Raw genomic sequence first — 18,241 nt, forward strand, 5'->3', positions numbered from 1 at the left:
GTTTGTAGATGGTGGGGAGTAGTTGTCTGTGTACTAGAGGAAACACGGACAAGGAACGGCTCGTGACATGTAATAGCCCAAGCTCACCGCTAGCAGATATTGTCCTCTTTGAGTTTTGCCTTTTGGACTTCTTCTCAAGGTTTTAAAATGCATCTACTAGGGAGAGGCTTCCACACCCTTAGAAGGAATGCTTCGTTTCCCTCTTTAACTGATGTGAGATCTCACAATCCATCCCCCTTAAGGGCTAGCGTCCTCGCTGGCACACTGCTCGGTGTCTAGCTTTGATACCATTTGTAACAGCCCAATCCCACTGCTAGCAGATATTGTCCTTGTGGGCTTTCCTTCAAGGTTTTTAAATGTGTCTACGAGGGAGAGGTTTCCACACCCTTGGAAGGAATGCTTTGTTCCCCTCTCTAATCGATGTGGGATCTCACAATCCACCTCCCTTGGGGGGCCTAGCGTCCTTGCTGGCACATCACCCAGTGTGTGGTTCTGATACCATTTGTAACCGCCCAAGTCTACCGCTAGTAGATATTGTCCTCTTTGGGCTTTCCCTTCTGGGCTTCCCTCAAGGTTTTAAAACGTGTCTGCTAGGGAGAGGGTTCCACACCCTTACAAGGAATGTTTTGTTCTCCTCTCCAACCGATGTGAAATCTCACAAGACAGTAATCTGATTTGGTCTCACTTTTAGGCTATTGTTTCATCACTTCTTGAACATCATATTGGTCTCCTAACGTTCGTTATTTGTGCTCGCTAGTCTCGTTTTAGATGGACATTGACTCACAAAGAATCTTGGAGGAGTTTCCTCATTCCACTGCTCGCATCATCATGGACAATAATCAACAAGTCAACGAACTTGGTCCGGTTCAGCCGCTAACTTGTGCGTTCTGCCGAAGTGTCCTAGAACCTGATAACGATGCCACTGCTGAATCTGAAGCCATTGGTATATGTGGCGATTGTAAATTTTTGTTATTCGAAGATATTGAAACCCCTTTACGGGATTCGTCTCACAGGACAACGCCAAGAGGAAGAAGAACAAGGCATGGTAGTTCGGAGTCTGCTGAAAATCTTTTTTCACAGGAATTTACCCAGATGATTAACTTGGTGAGGCAAAGGCAATCCAGCATCTCTGGTCACGATGACCGTTACACCGATGGTTCCAATGCTGCTGATTTCATGCAGCACTCGAGTTCCCATACGACCCCTAATCAATCTAGAAGATGGCGGCAAGTATATTCCGACTCTGAAAATGATGGTTTAGATAGTTTGGACTCTATGTTTGGGGAAAGTGAATCAAATTTCAGTTTTGGACCTTACAGGCATTCTTATGGTGATAGTGATGTTGTTTCCTACAGAACTTATGGGGGTGACTCAGATGCTTCCCTTGATGGACATAGTTTCTTGGATACAGACAATTTTGTTCTTCCAGATGAGGGATCCGGTGTTGATACCGATACAGACATTGATCCGATGCGTGCTGGTGTCGTCCATTGGGACTCGAGCGACGAGGAGGATGATCGTGGTGAATTAACGGAAGCTGACACAGAGCATGATGCACTTCAAGATTTTCATGTTTCTAGTGCTACTGGGAGAGGAAACTATGGTAACTGGAATGAAGAACTTTCTTCGTCCGAATACGAGGGTTCGGCTCGTGATTCAATTACCAACAATGCACAGTCGGAGTTGGGGGATTCTGGTGACTACCTCGACAGACAGGGTTCATCTCCTGGGCAAATCAGGAGGAACATGCGATTTTATTCGATTACCAACTACGCACACTCGGAATCAGTATCTTACGTTGGGGATTCTGGTGACTATCTTGACAGACAAAGCTTTGAAGAACTGCTCGAGCAAATTGCCGAGACGACCAGCTCAAGACGTGGAGCGCCTCCTGCAGCCATCTCTTTTGTGAAAAATCTCTCACGTTTGGTGATTTCTAAAGAACATTTGAAGCATGACAGTATATCTTGTGCAATTTGCAAGGATTTCTTTCTTGTAGGGGTTGAAGTGAATCAACTGCCTTGTCTTCATCTCTACCACCCTCCCTGCATCTTGCCATGGTTGACTGCACGGAATTCGTGTCCCCTTTGTCGATACGAGCTTCCAACCGATGATCGTGATTACGAAGAGGGAAAGCAAAGTAGTACCAATGCTGCAGAGATCCAACGACTTCAACATCAAGTAACTAGACTCGAAAGTCGCAGCGACTTGAATGAAGTTGGAGCAAATCCAGAGTTCGATACCAGCCAAGGAGAGGAACTGAGCAACATAGACCCTGCAGTTAGTAATAGTTACAATTCAGGCAGAGGTCGACGAAGTTGGCTATTCGTCGCAGCTCCGGTAGTTGGTCTCGTAGGCATTGCCCTGATGTTTTGGGTCGGCAATCCTTCTGGAGGCCGAATTACAGACAGAAGGCAGCTTGATACACGCGGTGCAGATTCATCAAACCAAAGAGAGAACAGAACCAGGAGATGGTGGTAAGTCGTCTAGCAATCGATCGCCAGGTTCGGTATGAAAAACCGAACTAATGCGAGTTGTTTTGTTAATTTCCCAGGATTGAAATCTAAGGTTTTCAGCATTTAGTTCAACTTTTTTCTCAAGTGTTGGAAGTAGAAGAGTTGATTTAAACCCACAAAGCATCTTGTGCCTTGCTTGTGGACACAATGGGGCAGTAATAAACACAGGCCAATTGGTTCGATTGTCAATGTATACCTCTTACAATTTATGTAAGTATATGTAAATAGAATCTCGGAAGAGTTCATACATGAACTTCTCAGGTTGAAATGAGCCATTTCAAATAAGTTCATTGTTCCCACCTAGAATATGATTAATCCGACATGGGCTACACAGAGCTCTCAAGTAGTTTACTGGATAAATTGAGAAGTTGGGCATTCCCAACCCACCAAGCGAAACAGATGGTTTCTTGGTCATGACCAGCTAAAGGTAAAGTTCCACTAAAGAGCGTTTTATTCATTAATATAAAATCTCTTCATACGGTATAGAAACAACCATTAATTTGCTCGCTTAGGCTTATGATGATACAATCATCTCAAACAAAAAATACTATTCCTAGATGATATTGTTCTTCTCTTATGACATTGCTAATAAAGAATATGCAGGACTGGAAAATGAAACGTATTCACAAGGTTGCAATTTCCTTAGAAGAGTATCCTGAAATAGATGATGAACCATCCAGCCATTGAGATGATAGCAAATATATGAACCCAGAAAAGAATAGCAGCCGATTCCCTACCACAACCCCTCAAAGTAGCCACCGCACCTACAAATAAGAATTGGTTTCGTAAGTTTGATCGGCTCTATTGAAACCAACATTAAGTTGTTTTCTATTAGGGTCTATTTGGAATGACTTATCGAGTGTGTAAATCCCTTTATGCATTGAAAAGTCATTCCAAATAGGCTCTTTAGTTCATTGACTTTCTTTGAAACTTACTCAAGAGAACAGATGTTGTCTTCTATTCCGGTCTATTTGGAATGACTAATCAAGTGTGTAAATCCTTTTTTAAACATTGAAAAGTCATTTCAAATAGGCGGCTTTTAGTTCATTGACTTTCTTTGAAACTTACTCGAGAGGACAGATGTTGGCATTGAATGCTGGAGAAGAAGAACGAATCGGAACATTTTATCATCGGGAGGAAGGAAGCCAAGCTTGTCAGCTAACATGACAATGCCGAGTCCCGTAGGAGGCACCAAAACCAACCGTGCGAAAATAATAGCAGCAGTAGTCCGTAGCCCGAGTTTTGAACTTCCAGGGCCTGCAAAGCAAATCTTAGTTATTAAATTCTGTCCATAGCCCGAGTTTACTCAAGCTCTATCAAGGAACAATTAGATCACTAATCAACTAAAAAACTTAATCAAAAACAATATTAATCGAAAAGAAATGACCATATAAAGGTTTGAACACAAGACTTCCTACTTTCGACTCTAATACGAAAGCTTAAGTTGATGAGTAAATTTTAAGGTAAAGTTATTCCTGCTCTTATTTGCAAATAAGCTATATATCTCAACTATAACAGAAAACTATCATCATTGGAACACTAACCTTCAACGAGGTTTCCTCCCAATGCCAACAGGATGCATGGAATCATAGCCTCCCTGACAACCACAAGCGCTGTTAGATTGTAGTGGTAATGAAAACTTTATAGTTATGTGCATAAACCATTAGTAAATCCATCGTAACAATCACAGCACACTCGACATGCTGGGATATTCCACAGGTCTAATGCTTGAGATGCATACACACAAATGATCCTTTTATTAGGCACAATAATCTAGCCTCATCTAGCCTCATCTCCTAAAGAGCTAGTGGCATGTCGAATATGCAACTCTTAACAGTGATAATAGTAATCCTGACCGGCCAAGACTAGTAAACCAAAAGGAGCATTAGAAGAAAAAGGAACATCAGAGCACGAGCAACAAGCACAAAGGACTGATAAAGGCTAACTAAGAGGCACAAAACAACATTACGCAACTATCCTTTTAACCATTGTTTTTATGTTGTCATCTCAACAAAACAAGCTCCAATAGTATCCAATCTTTTCTACCTGGAGGACATGGATAACTAGTCCAAAAAGGAAAGAAAAATCTCATGTTTTCCGATATTGAAATCTCGATACAAGCTGCACGACATTTTTCTTCAAGTGCCACCTTGAAGACTTCGTTTTTAACCTGACAGCTGCAAGGACTATAATTTCAGAGCACCAATGAAGGGCCCGTAACTTACACAGCACCATAACAGCCTAGGAAGGAAGTACAAGGAAGCTGGTGAAGAAGGTGTTAGGGCAGTAGGTCTCTCGACATTTTACAAAGGTGGTATGATATTGCCCACTTTGTGAACCCAGATGGTTTTGTTTTTGGATTCTCTACAAAAATCCTTCTACCAATAAAAATGTTGCCTTTACCAAAACCTTCCTCCACTTCAACCTGATTGTGATTAGTAACTATGTTGGCATCCTCAACGAGAAGTAAGGAAACAAAAGCCAAAGAGATACATGGAACCCTCTGTTGATGTCTAATTTGAATCCTTATGACATGATCATCACAGGTATGTAGAAATTTAAGTTTATGCATCTAGCAGCTATTCTAAACAATAGCCTAAAAGAAACCCTCCAAGAAAAGAACCTCAGTGCACGCTCATCGATGAGCAAAGCGGAAGAGTTATAATACAAAATAATAAGCAACAGTGTTTACCCGAGCATTATGCAGCTATCAGTGAAGAAAAACAGTGGAGCATCCGGGGTAAAGATCAAACGCCTTAAGAATGGTATTACACCCATTATCATAGCTAGGACCTGCAACAGATTACATAATCAATTAAGAGCGGGGACAAAAGAATGTGGAAAGATATCTGAATCTGGAAGTTCAAAAACTTCATCAATTTATCAAGAACCCCAAGAGCAGATGATCCCGAAGAGACAACTTTGGGATATATATGTTATCATATGAAACTGTCTCATACTCTTCTTTATTCTCTCTTTTTTTCCCTTCACAAGTTTTGCCTTTACAAGAGAACAAACGCAACTCATTTCTCTCGAGTACATCATTTCAGTTCACAATTTCAAAAGAGGATGAAAAAAGTGCTCACATGAAATTCATCTTGTATTCACTAATTATATATGTTTCATAGAATCAGTGATAGACTACGATACATTAAAATACGGATATGTACTAACCGAAGCAATAATAGGAGGCTGAAAAATTTGCTTGAGCTTCAATTTCTCAAACCAATACATAAGGAAGCCCTTAGTCTGCATCCAAAGGAAATTTATGCAATCAATTATGACAGGCAACTCAGAATTTGAAACATAACTGATCCAAAATACTCCCGACAAATTAACAAAACATTAGTTTCATAACTAAGAGTAAATTTGTTTCCATAAAACCATAACTAAGGCAACAGTGGATAACCCAAAAACAGAGTATCTGCTCGAAATCGAAGATGATAACATTTACATCCATAATTCATATTCCATTTTAGTCTAAGAATTCTCAGAAATACAAGACATGCTATAGTAAGCTGACTAATGAAAATGAACCTCAGCGTGAATCCCTTTAACTGAATATGACAATACAAACAACAAATCAAAATAAAGTCTCTCACCTCTTCCTTCTTAGAAGCATCTGGATATGTTGGAGCTACCTCCTGAACGAGCAAGGGTACATGAGCCGGTAAAGTATCCTTTAGCAGGTGCTTAACTGGAATATTTTGATCTTTGATGTCAAATGTACCCTCCGGAGGAGGCGCCAACATCGCATAAACATAGGTGTAGAGGATAATAGCACCAACCTTCACAATAAAAGATATGAGTATTATTAGTATTTTCATTAAGTAAACTTAGCTAGGAATGGACGTTTTTATTTTCTGCCCAGGAAACAAAGCCATTCATAAGGTAAAAAGTTCCTGAAAGAGTTACAGAAAAGGGACCCCATCTTGAGTTAATTGCATGGGAGAGTAAGTAAAAAAGGAATTTGATTGAGAAAACCAATTAGAACAATGGTACTTATCTATCAAATACTTAATATCCAACTTAGATAAATGCACAGGTTCTAATGAGTCAAAAGTGCTGAAAAACCCACCCACTGGCCAAATGAAATATAAGCAATCCCATCAGTGCTGCACTTCTCTGAATCACCAAAAGGATTGGAATCGTCTCTACAAAGAGCTGCGATGAGAACGAGAGGCACATTCCCAATGTTCCCTACCAACAACAAAACATAGAATTGTAACAAGGATGCATAAATAGTATATTCATGTGAGGAAACCAAATCATAAAGTTCAGTAAGCATTTTCGCAGCCATAGAAACAGTACAGTATTAAAAAGCACAGAAAGGCTACGATTTATTCGATCCATTCTTCATCTTTCACACAAAAAAGGAAAAAGAAAAGAGGGATGAATTAAGACACATGGTCAAGGATATTGCAACTTTTGACAATACAGGAAGTGTTCATTGACTATTATTACTTAAAACTGATCCTAAAATGCAAGTATGATGCACAGTTCAAGAGAGGGAAGGGGAAAAAAAGAAAACTCATCTTTATTATTCAATCATCGTTAATTCCATAATGTTAATGACATGATTTATACAAGTTGTACACTCGCTTTGGCAGCCTTGGTTACAGACTAGATATTAACTAACTTCTAAGACTTACAGGAACAAGACCGAGTCCAGGACTTGGAGCAACCATGGGTACCCCAAATTAATTGGGGTGGGTCCCTCAATACCAGAGTATCCAAAAAAAAAAAAAAAAAACAAGAAACTACTATGAAATTGGGAGAAAAAAACACGTTCGCACACACAGTATATAACTCAAACTTACTACATCACCTGACCCCTTCTAAAAAGAAACTCAGCTTGAGTTTTAGGTAGGTAAGAAAACATATCAGGTGTATAGTATGTGCTAGCATCATCATATAAGGCAATTCATTGGAGATTCCCTATTAGACTGGGTTGGCCTTGATTGAATTAGCTATTTTGGAGCACTCAGATTCATCCCATGATCCATCAAGTTCTTATTAACATATACTCATTCGAACAACTCTCCTAACTTATTTCTCTGCAATTGTGTATTGATGTCTGGCCAACACAATCGATTTGTGTCATATGCAGCACAAACCTCACAGTGCCATTGAATTCGTGCACACGAAACAGATGCCCAATTCGGGAGAAGGGAAATATTATTCTAGTTTTTCAACTACAAACTAACAGGCCATAGGGAGCTAGTTGCAAACTAATGGACTAACAGATGTCTGAAATAACCAGCCAGCCAAGTGAAAGAAATAGGAATAAACACATTATGACAAAGTACTGTTGCAAGATCAAGTGGTTTACCAATTCCAATTTGTACAATCGTGAACTTGAAGAAGGGGTATGGAGGACGAACAATTAATGCAACGATTAATCCTATTATGGAACCTGAAGTGGCAGCCAGAACAACATTTACGGGAATAAACCACCTGTTTCAAAAGTTGGATGACATGTTCTCAGTAAAAAAGATTCAAAATCAAAACAGGAAAATGTGTACATATCTCTATTTAGCTCCCACCATTTAAGCATTTTCTCAACAGTAATAGCTTGCCCGAGCTGAGAGAATATTAAACATGGAAGCAAAAGCGAAAAGACCAACTGCAGCACAAGAAACAGAACAAATCATATGAGTTCATCTAAATACTAATCATCAGCTATGCATCTGGAAATCAGTTCGCGAGTTTGTTCATAGTACAGATTAGATGGGATTTAAGTAATCATACCCCATTCAAGAGTTTCCTTCCACTCGCAGGCAAGATATTGACATATTTGGATGCCATGAGAAAACCCAGAAAGCACATGGTGAAAACTTTGGCTATGGGTAGCACTGCAATCTTTATAGTGACGAGCAGAGAGTTCCCACTCGCCGCAGCTTCTGAGATGATGGCTGAGAGGATCCTTTCCATGTTTATCTCCTCGTTAAACTTATCTGTTCTTCACCTAATCTTCCGATCTTCCGCCGGGGGAAGATGAAATCCAATACGGCTTAATCGAAACAAGAAGCTCGGCAAATTGTTTCTCAGTTTTTCCTGAACATAAAACATAATCCAAACTACGAATTTAAGCATCAAAACAACAGCCTAAAACCACTTCGGAAGTAGCATCATGAACAATAATCATTGATCGGTAGACAAAGCAGCACACGTTGAAACTAAACCCAGAAATAGAATGCACGATAAAGAAATGCTGATAGCGACAGAAATTTCTTGAAAAAACGTTTGCGCTCTGATACTGAATATAAAGATTCATCAAACAAAAAGATAAAAACGCGAAATCACTTACACAAAGAAGATAGCCTCCGAACTCGAAAACAAGAACAGATCCTAATCTGCAAAAAAGGAAAATCAAGCTCTGGCAATGGCGATTTGCGCAGCCTGGTGGTAATAAATCAATCGCACGACAAATATTGCGCTGCCGAGTTCCCACTGTCCGACGTTGAAGTCGAATCTTTCTAAGGATAGCCCCGGACAATCCGTAGGTCGAAAACGACTGCGCGATTTGACACTCATATGCCACAGATGCACGATTTCATAAGCTTAATAAAGCAAACTAATTAATCGGTTGAATTACGAAACTACTTACGAATGTTCATGAAAATCTCGAATCTGTTCTTGAATTGTCTGGGTTTCAATTCAATTCGTCGCCAAACATCAACACTTGGCGCAACAAAATCCGCCCAGATCAAAAATTTAATTTAATCTGTACTTCGTTTACTTTTCCATTTAATTTTGGACGAACTTCCTTACGCGGTAAGTTCACCGATCAAAGTGGATGATTTTCATAAATTATTTTTTCACTAAAATATTTTGAAAAACTTTTATATATAATTTTTTAAAAATTTTTATCCATGGTCCTCAATTTTCAACAATTTGAAGAACACACCCTCCTCTAAAATTTTATCTTTTGTGGACCCTCGATTTGGATGACTACAATTACGAATAGTGACAACCCTACTCACGCTACACGAGTATTTATCTTCTCTAGTGACCCACGTACTCGTCATCAAGATTTGACCCACAAATGACTCCAGTCTCGAGTAGTCTTTAGCAAACCCTAAACGCTGGCTAATAGCGATCAAACCACGTCATTGTGATTGTGGTGAGCGATGCCCCGGTAAAAAAACGACCCGTCTCAACAATATACGTACTGAGTAGGATGAGGGTTGTTAAAAATACGTCACCGTCTACTTATTATATGAACTAATCGTCCCTATACTATTGCAGATTCATATCAGCAGTGACTAATTACTGTTTTAATTCAGAAAAACTGTCTGACAGATAGTTATAACTGTAACGTTTATGTCTTGTACAGTACTGAAATTCATCCCATGCATTTACGTTTTGTCGTAAAAAGGTTTTTTTTTGTATCGTTTTAATGTTAAAACGAAGAGACAAAAATGTAAATATTAAAAGTTAAAAAAAAAACATTAATTTCCTCTAATTTGTATTTTTATGCTTTATTTTCTTCTCTTTCTCCAATAATGAACCCAAAGCATTGACAAGACAAATGAGAGAATGTTATAGGAACAAACCAACCACCATAAACACGTCTAATCCAACATTACACCATGCTTCCAACCATTCAAATTTTCTCGGGTTTTTATGTTTTATTTTTTAACGAACAAATTTATTCGATAATTCATCGAATTTCTTGTTCTTGGTTTCTAATTGATCCTTAAATTTAGAGAAATTATATTTTTTTACCCCGTCTCTCGGTTTCCAAATGTTACATTTTTACCTACTAAATTTCGAGTTTAGAGTTCGTTTAGTACATACGTTTGAATATTTACATTTTTACCCCTAATTTTCATATTTGACGTTTTAATTTAAAATAATTATGATGTGACTTTTTAATTAATTTTAATAGAGAGGTAAAACTACACTTAATTATAATTAATTTAATTAATTAAATTAAATTATAGACATTAACATAACCAAAAAAAATCAAAAATAAAAAAGGTAAATATTGAAATTTAAGAACCAAAAGAAAATAATATTATAAAAACATAATATTTTGAAATTTAGAGGCTAAATATTAATTACCCAGTCACTCGATTTCCAAATGCTACATTTTTACCTACTAAATTTCGAGTTTAGAGTTCGCTTAGTAGATAAGTTTGAACATTTACATTTTTACCCTTAATTTTCATTTTTGACGTTTTAATTTAAAATAATTATGATGTGACTTTTTAATTAATTTTAATATAGAATAAAACGACCTAAAAACTAATTTAATTATAATTAATTAAATTAATTTATAGAAATTAACGTAACAAAAAAATATTTGACAAAAAATAAAATCAAAGGTAAAATTGTAAATATTAAAATTTAAGAACCAAAAGAAAATAATTGAATTTTAGGGACTAAATAAAAATTAAATTTAAATTTTAAGAAAAAAACATAATATTTTGAAATTTAGAGGGTAAATATTAATTATGGTAAAATGTAAGGACCAAAAAGATATTTTGGAAAATAAAAGGCAAGTTTGTAAGGTTCTTCCAGTTTTGCGTTTCATCTCTTTCCTTTTTATGATGGGACGTTACTTATAACTTTTTTTTCTTTTTTTTTTTTTACTTTATCTTTTTAACTCATTTCTTTATTTTGAATTTCAATTTCCAAAATAATAATAATAAAATGGGTTAAATTAATAAAAATATTCTTTAATTTTACATTTTATTTTAAAAAAATATTCTAAATTTTCAAAATTTTTAATAATACTTTTAAGTTAAAAAAATTTAAAAATACCTTTAAATATTTTTTAAAAATTAAAAAAAAATACTCTTATTGTTAATGTGTGAGCTGAATGTTTGTATTCCATTTTAAAAATACTCGTTGTACCGACCCATATCCACCTAACAGATATTGTCCTCTTTGGGCTTTCTCTTATAAATGATGGTTTGTTCTTCTCCCCAATCAGTGTGGGACATCACAATTCACCCCCTTCGAGGCCCAGCATCCTCGCTGGCACTCTTTTCTTCCTCCAATCGATGTAGGACTGCCCCCAAATCACAATCCACCCCCCTTCGAGGCCCAATGTCCTTACTGGCACACCACCTCGTGCCTACCCCCTTCGGGGAACAACAAGAAGGCTGACACATCGTCCGTTGTCTGACTCTTCCGATACCTTTGTAACGACCCAAATCCACCGTTAGCAGATATGGTCCTCTTTCAGCTTTCCCTTTCAAGATTCCCCTCAAAGGTTTAAAACGCAAACGTCCAAAGGTTTCCACACCCTTATAAACTTTAAATTTTTTTTAAAAAATTTTTAGAGATAATTTATAAACAATTAGTAGACGGCAAAAACTTTTTTGAATTTTTTTTATATAAAAATTAAGGGTTTTGTAAAGTATTTTTAAAACAAAATTAGTTTAACCTAATAAAATTATTTAAATTAATAAATATACATTATACCCTCTTTGAATAATTTAAACTAATTATTATAAATATTATTTCAAATTTTATGAATACTCAATGAAATGTCAGCAAAAATTTAATGCTTTTAGTATTATTTATTCAAACTTGTAATAATTGCGTTCTTTTTATTTCAACGAATATCACATTATTATTTATTTTACAATTAAAAAAATTAATAAATATTTTTTGCTTATGAAAATTCGTATTAATAATTTACTTTCAAAGTTTTAACAATAAATATATTAATAATAAATATTGTGGGGTTTTTAAAATATAAATAAAACAACAATAACGTTAACGAAAAGCGACATTACCAACTTATTTTCAAAGTTTCAACTATAATATATTAATAATAAAATATTTTGTGGGCCAAAAATATAAATAATTTTTTTAAAGATTATAAATAAAAAATGGTTCATAATAATATTTTAAACAAATATATTACGTCAGCAAATCTTCTAGACAGCTGTCAAACTTAATATAAGCTTAAAAACTCAAACAAATGGAATTATAATATTTAAATTAATAAATTAATAAATAAACTTCAATTTTTTAATTATATTAATATTTTTGATATCGATTTGATACTTGTAACACGAGCTCTGATGTCTATATTAGTTTATAGGTTTTAAAATGTCGTTGACATACCTATTCTGGAAGTTCTGAACGATATATAGGTTTACATGGGGACGTAAAAAAGGGGATCCTACCAACTCTGTTTGACCTAGGATAATAAGCTCACGAGCTTAGTCTTACTTCACTATCGAGAAATGAAAGAAGACTTTCATCTCCAAGTTTAACTTAGACGTAGCTTGTTTCTTTTTTAGTGTGTTGCAGTGTATGGAAGACTAAGGGACTCGGTTAAAAACTACTTCCTAAACTTCTCGGTAGGATTCAGTATAGAGGAAAGGAGGGGGAGTAAGAGTCAATAATGTTTTATCTGTCGTTCCTTTCTATTGACGAAAATGCCCCCGAGCCCGATTTTCCTGGGGATCTTTGAGGGGTGCCCAATCAAAGCCGCCATCCTCACCCTCTACAGATAGGGAGAAGCGAGACCGATAGAGAGAGGGACGTAACAAAAAGTCTTCAAAAAAAGGCGTTAGAGGCCTCAAACTCATCCAGAGTTTGGAGAATGCATCAACAAACCTGTCTTTCATATGGATCGTCATGCCATGAACTTTGTCAAGAAATTTCGGGACTTCCTATTGATCTTGATTAGTTCCGACCCTTTTTTTAACTAAGCGGTAGAGTCAAACTCTGTAAATGCCCTAAGAAATAGGCATAAGTCATCAGTTCCAATCTAAGAAACGTGCTATATTTTCCACGAAACTCCTGCTCTTGTCTTAATCTTGATTTTTCAACGGAAGATAAAGATATGAAAAGGGTAATATGTGTCTTACTTCTCTCATCAGGTCAATCTCGCACAAATTATCTACAACATGAACACACCCTTTGGTTGATAAGCCCACCTAGGACTCAGCCTAGTTGGCTCTAGCGGAGGCAAGCTCACGAACATTTTGGTCCATGGTATGCCTTGATCTCGTCCTATTTGACTTCGATCTTAGTTTTGCGCTCAAATAGTACTAAACGATACCCATTTTCACTTAAAATTAATACAAAATTACAATAAAGGATTAAATTAATACAATTATTATCTTAAAATTAGGGGTAAAAATGTAATTTCCTTTTATTTGAATTATTGCTTTTGAACTTAAAGTGCAATAATAATTGAGCTAAGTGAATGACTCAAACGAGATGATGTGTACTAAGAACAAACCAACAACCAAAAAGAAAAGGAAAAGGTACATAATAATAACTATTATTTTATTTTTTATAACTAATTTTTTAAGGTTTTAATTGGAATATTATATTATGTCGCCACGTGGACCTATGAAAATAATTTAGTTGCCTTAAAGAACATGGGAATTCATTAATTAATATTAAATATTTCAGGGAAAAAAATGTCCAAAATTAAATTGGATTTAAGTTTATTTATTCTATATAGTTGAGGGAAAGTCAGAAGAGGAGTCAGTGGGTTTGGACAATATTGGTTAGTAGTGGGCTTGAGTTGTTACAAGAAAAGACATGAGTTGTTACAAGAAAAGACAAGTGACAATATCTACTAGCTGTGAGATTTAGCTGTTACAAGAATAATTCAGATTGTTTTAACGGAAATAACAACTCTTTTAACCCAAATAACACTCTTTAAATAATGAATTCAACCCAACTCAACTACAAAAATGTTGGGTTTGATTAATTCAGATTGTTTATTCAAATTTTTCTTTCTAATAAGTAAAACATTTATTTATTTATTTCAAACTTTTAATCAAATATTTACCATTCAATTTGAATATATATTTTAAAAAATAATTCTTTTAACCGTTAAAAATTATTTTTAAATTTTATTGGAGAATAAATAAATATTTTTTATGTAATTTAATATATATATATATATATATATATAATTGTATCCTAACAGAAAATATATTTTTTAAAATCAATTTAACATAATTAAATTCGAATTTGGATTAATTTGATCCAAATAGGAACAGAAATGGTAATATCGAGCAATCACTTTCGACCAAAAAGTTGTGTTCATTATCATAATCTTGTCTTTTAAGATCGATTGAACTCAACAAACAACTACGCTCGAAGAGTCACTAATATTGAAGGGTCAAATAAAAATTTATTAAATGTAAGGGCCAAATAACAACAATAATTTGGATCCACTATTTTATAATGGAATATATAAAATAAAGATAATAATATTAATACTCTTTATTTTTAATATTATTTTTGAAAATTCATATTTAGATGTGGTATTAATGATTTTTTTTTAATTTTCTAAAAAAATTTGAAAATATTTTTAAAATTCTAAAAAAAATTTAAATGCATTAAACTTTTGAAAATTCACGGACATTTTTTAATAATTTTTTAAACCCTTTTGAAGGTTAAAAAATATTTTAAAAATAATTAATAACGGTCCGTATCCAATATTTACTGTATAAAAGTTTAAGAGTATATTTTAGATTTTTTATTTTTTTTTAAGTTTAAAAATATTATTGAATTTTTTAAAAAATTTATGTCATACAAAGTATTTTTATAAATTTAACGTTAAAAGTTTATATAATTTTAAATAATAACTAATAATAAAAAAAAAGTAAAATATATAATTGCATATTTAAAATGATATCTTATCAATTTAAAAAATTAATATATTTTATTTTAATAATTAAAAAATAAAACATAAAAGATGCTTTCCGAAGCCAAAGGAAATAGTACACGTGTACCCGAGAAAATTGAATTATTAAAAAATTTCACTTTTATGTTTTTTTAAAAAGAAAATAAAAATAAAAATAATAATAATAATTTAATGAAAGACAGATTGCGACAAAAAGGGAACAGAATAAATAGATAAAGAATATGTTTCGTTAATAATTTAAAAAAATTTAAAATAATTTCTAAAATAAAATTATTTTATTTTATTTTATTTATAATATATTTTATTTTTGGTTGTTTGAACATTATTATTAGTTTAACAATATCTTATTTCTTAAATAAAAAAGATTTCTACTAAATTAAAAATTAAAAAAAAATGAGAAAATTGAAATAATAATAATAATGAAATAAATATAAAAATTTATAAATAAGAAACTAATACGACACACCAACATGACGTCTAGAATAGCTAATATGATCCGATTGGAGAAGAAGAGAAGAGGATAAGTGATGAGCGAATGGGACGAGGGAGAAAATAATTTTTTTATTTTTTATTTTTTTTTCTTTAAAAAAAATTTGTGACATGAACCACATAAAAAATAAATTATTTTCGAGAAATGCAATAAAATAAAAAATTGCACTAATTTAAAAGGTGAATAAAAATAAAAATAGGAAATAGGAAATTACAAATTTGTCCTTAGAAGACATTAAGCGACCGGTGGATGATAATGTCTGTCGTTTGTGGGACTTTGTCAATGAGAACCACACAGCTGATAAGTGATAAGTGACATTTTATCATTATTTTCTGAATAAAGAAAAGTTGATGTAATTATTGGAAAATAGATTAAAACAAATAATAAGATGCGTTTATATCTCATTTTAGTCCCCGAACATTTTTATGTCGTAAAAGCCTCTAAATTAAAAAATAAAAAAGGTCATATGGGCCTCGGAGCTTTGACAATATTCGTTTTATACTTTTTTTTAGAAGGTTGAATGAATTTTAAAAAAATTTATAAATTTTGTGTTTGTCTCAAAGTACTGTTGATAAGAATCACGGTGTTCCAAATGTTCCAACTGGACTTATTACACGATCCAAGATTAAGAATATTCAACAAGCATTCACTATTTATCTACAAAATTGAATAGACTCGATTCGATCGTCATTTCATGTGTTACAAGCTGATTCGATTGAGAAAGAACCTTTTGTAGTTTCAAAAATGATAATTTGTTAGAAAATAGTTTTTTATTATTTTAATTTCTTAATTTCTTGTCGTGAAAAAAATGGTGGGAATATACGGTTAAAGTACTATTTTTTGTAGAGATTTAAAGGATGGTGGGAGTAACTCAACTTGTATACAACAAGAGTGTCATCTCAAATATTTAACCTTTAATTGTTTATGCTCGACTAGGATATGTTGTCCGTTTTGTCCTGTTACGTCAACTTCATGGTGTTATAACACGTCCATTAGGAAGAGGCTTACACCCTTATAAGGAATGTTTCGTTCCTCTCTCCAACCATGTGGGATCCTCGTTGGCACACCACTCAGTGTCTGGCTCTGATACCATTTGTAACCGTTCAAACTCACCACTAGTAAATATTGTCCGCTTTTGCTCGTTACGTATCGTCATCAGCTTCACGGTTTTAAAACGCATACACTGGAGAGAGGTTTCCACGCCCTTATAAGGAATACTTTGTTCCCCTCCCAACCGATGTTCTCGAGCAAATTTTGCTGTTGATCATGTCCATGATTACCCTTTGACTTGTTGATCTAGTTCGTAGGATCAACCCTTAATTTGTTGATTTGGTTGCAGATTCGATCAACGTTTTTTAAGTTTAGTGCAATTCAGACGTCTTCGACCCATATTTTTGTTAATTAAAGAAATAACGTGATGACTTGTGATCAACCGAAAATTATTGATCGAATAAGTTCGGAATATAGAACTAAAGCTCGTAATCCGACAAAAGAAAAAACTCATATAAATGAGAAAATCATAACCCATTTGAATTGAAAGAAGGAGACTAAAGCCAAAGGGAAATAATTGAACTCGGATACCAACAAATATTCAAGAAAGAAAAACGTGCAAAAAAAAAACTATATTTTATTAAAAACAAACATTCGAATAAATAATTCGAACAACCCGAACCAACCCAACTCAAAAAAATTTGGGCTCGGTTGAGTTAGGCTCATTATATATTAAGGTCGTTTTAACTAAAAAAACTTACGATGTGAACAATTGGGTTAGGCCTAACAAATGTCTCAACCCGACCCACAAACATTCTTATTATTTTGAGATTGAGACCTAGTAGCTAACGAAATCTCGAGCTCTTTCAACAAACACATAAAATTTCGTTCCGAAGACAAAAAATTGAACATACAATATCTCAACAACACCCTTAAACGTTTTCTCCGTAGCCAGTTAGCTAAAAGACTTTCTTACCCTCAACTCAAAAATACATGTTTTTCACTTAAAAAACAAACAATGATCTAAATTTAGGAGTGTGAACGTCACCTCGATGCATATTTTCCCTTGAATTTAAGATTTTTCTTGCAAAATTTGAGCCGTGCACGTGAACGATCATAAGTATACACGAGAATATCATATGCTCGTAGTCATCTTGTGGTATGTAATGATTTTAGGGGCAAAAGAGTCATTTTTATAAGAATACAACTATATTTCTCCAAAAAGGCAAAACTCGGTATTTGCCCTAGATTGATCCAGCGAAAATTTTATGGTCAAAATTAACCTTGTAGATCGAGAATCGAAGCTAGAAGATTTCTTTGTCCCACAAACGACATAAATTCAATCTCATAAGACGTGTCAATCATAAATACGTAAATCGAACAATGTAAAATTTACCGTAACTTATCTAAACAAATTGTTTTGGAGATATAAGATATCAACAACTTTAAAAGCTATGATATCTCTTTTCTATGGGTAATAGGAGTGTGATTGCGTATTCAAATTGGTTTTGGGCATATCACTAATGTACACCACCTGATGATGGTGATGTGTTTGGAATATACCCGAACTTAAATTACAAGTTTTGTCCTTAAGACTCTCGT

The 18,241-nt window shown here is 34.1% G+C and overlaps 2 protein-coding genes across 5 annotated transcripts in view; one reads left to right on the top strand and one right to left on the bottom strand.

Moving 5' to 3' along the window:
- LOC111453262 (E3 ubiquitin-protein ligase CIP8-like) overlaps positions 1 to 2,763 on the top strand; it is a 3,887-nt gene extending 1,124 nt beyond the window's left edge. The window contains exons 2-3 of one of the 4 annotated variants that reach the window (XM_023094303.1): positions 758 to 1,655; positions 1,731 to 2,763. In XM_023094303.1, the coding sequence (XP_022950071.1) occupies positions 769 to 1,655; positions 1,731 to 2,481 (1,638 nt within the window). In that variant the 5' untranslated portion in view covers positions 758 to 768 and the 3' untranslated portion in view covers positions 2,482 to 2,763. Of the gene's footprint in view, positions 1 to 757 lie in introns of those variants that run through there. The other 3 variants (XM_023094304.1, XM_023094305.1, XM_023094302.1) reach the window with 3 other exon arrangements.
- Positions 2,764 to 2,949: 186 nt separating this feature from the next.
- On the bottom strand, positions 2,950 to 9,336 carry LOC111453264 (protein PIN-LIKES 6-like). The gene is made up of 12 exons (XM_023094306.1): positions 9,127 to 9,336; positions 8,827 to 8,872; positions 8,268 to 8,573; positions 8,063 to 8,142; positions 7,849 to 7,973; positions 6,595 to 6,716; positions 6,119 to 6,304; positions 5,691 to 5,765; positions 5,209 to 5,309; positions 4,061 to 4,113; positions 3,585 to 3,773; positions 2,950 to 3,280 (listed from the first exon to the last, which is right to left on the bottom strand). The coding sequence occupies exons 3-12, from the start codon at positions 8,448 to 8,450 to the stop codon at positions 3,159 to 3,161; spliced, it is 1,236 nt and encodes a 411-aa protein (XP_022950074.1). The 5' UTR covers positions 8,451 to 8,573; positions 8,827 to 8,872; positions 9,127 to 9,336; the 3' UTR covers positions 2,950 to 3,158.
- Between the last annotated feature and the right edge of the window lie 8,905 nt (positions 9,337 to 18,241).

Source organism: Cucurbita moschata, unplaced genomic scaffold (assembly GCF_002738365.1).
Source record: "Cucurbita moschata cultivar Rifu unplaced genomic scaffold, Cmos_1.0 Cmo_Scf00015, whole genome shotgun sequence".
Taxonomy (NCBI): Eukaryota; Viridiplantae; Streptophyta; class Magnoliopsida; order Cucurbitales; family Cucurbitaceae; genus Cucurbita; species Cucurbita moschata.

Bases quoted from the DNA above. Each gene is read 5' to 3' on its own strand.
- LOC111453264 (XM_023094306.1), bottom strand. From the start codon at position 8,450: ATGGAAAGGATCCTCTCAGCCATCATCTCAGAAGCTGCGGCGAGTGGG. The intron at 6,717-7,848 runs GTAAACCACTTG...TGTTGTTGGTAG, and splicing joins GATTGTACAAATTGGAATTG to GGAACATTGGGAATGTGCCT. The intron at 3,281-3,584 runs GTAAGTTTCAAA...TCTTATTTGTAG, and splicing joins GCCAACATCTGTCCTCTCGA to GTGCGGTGGCTACTTTGAGG.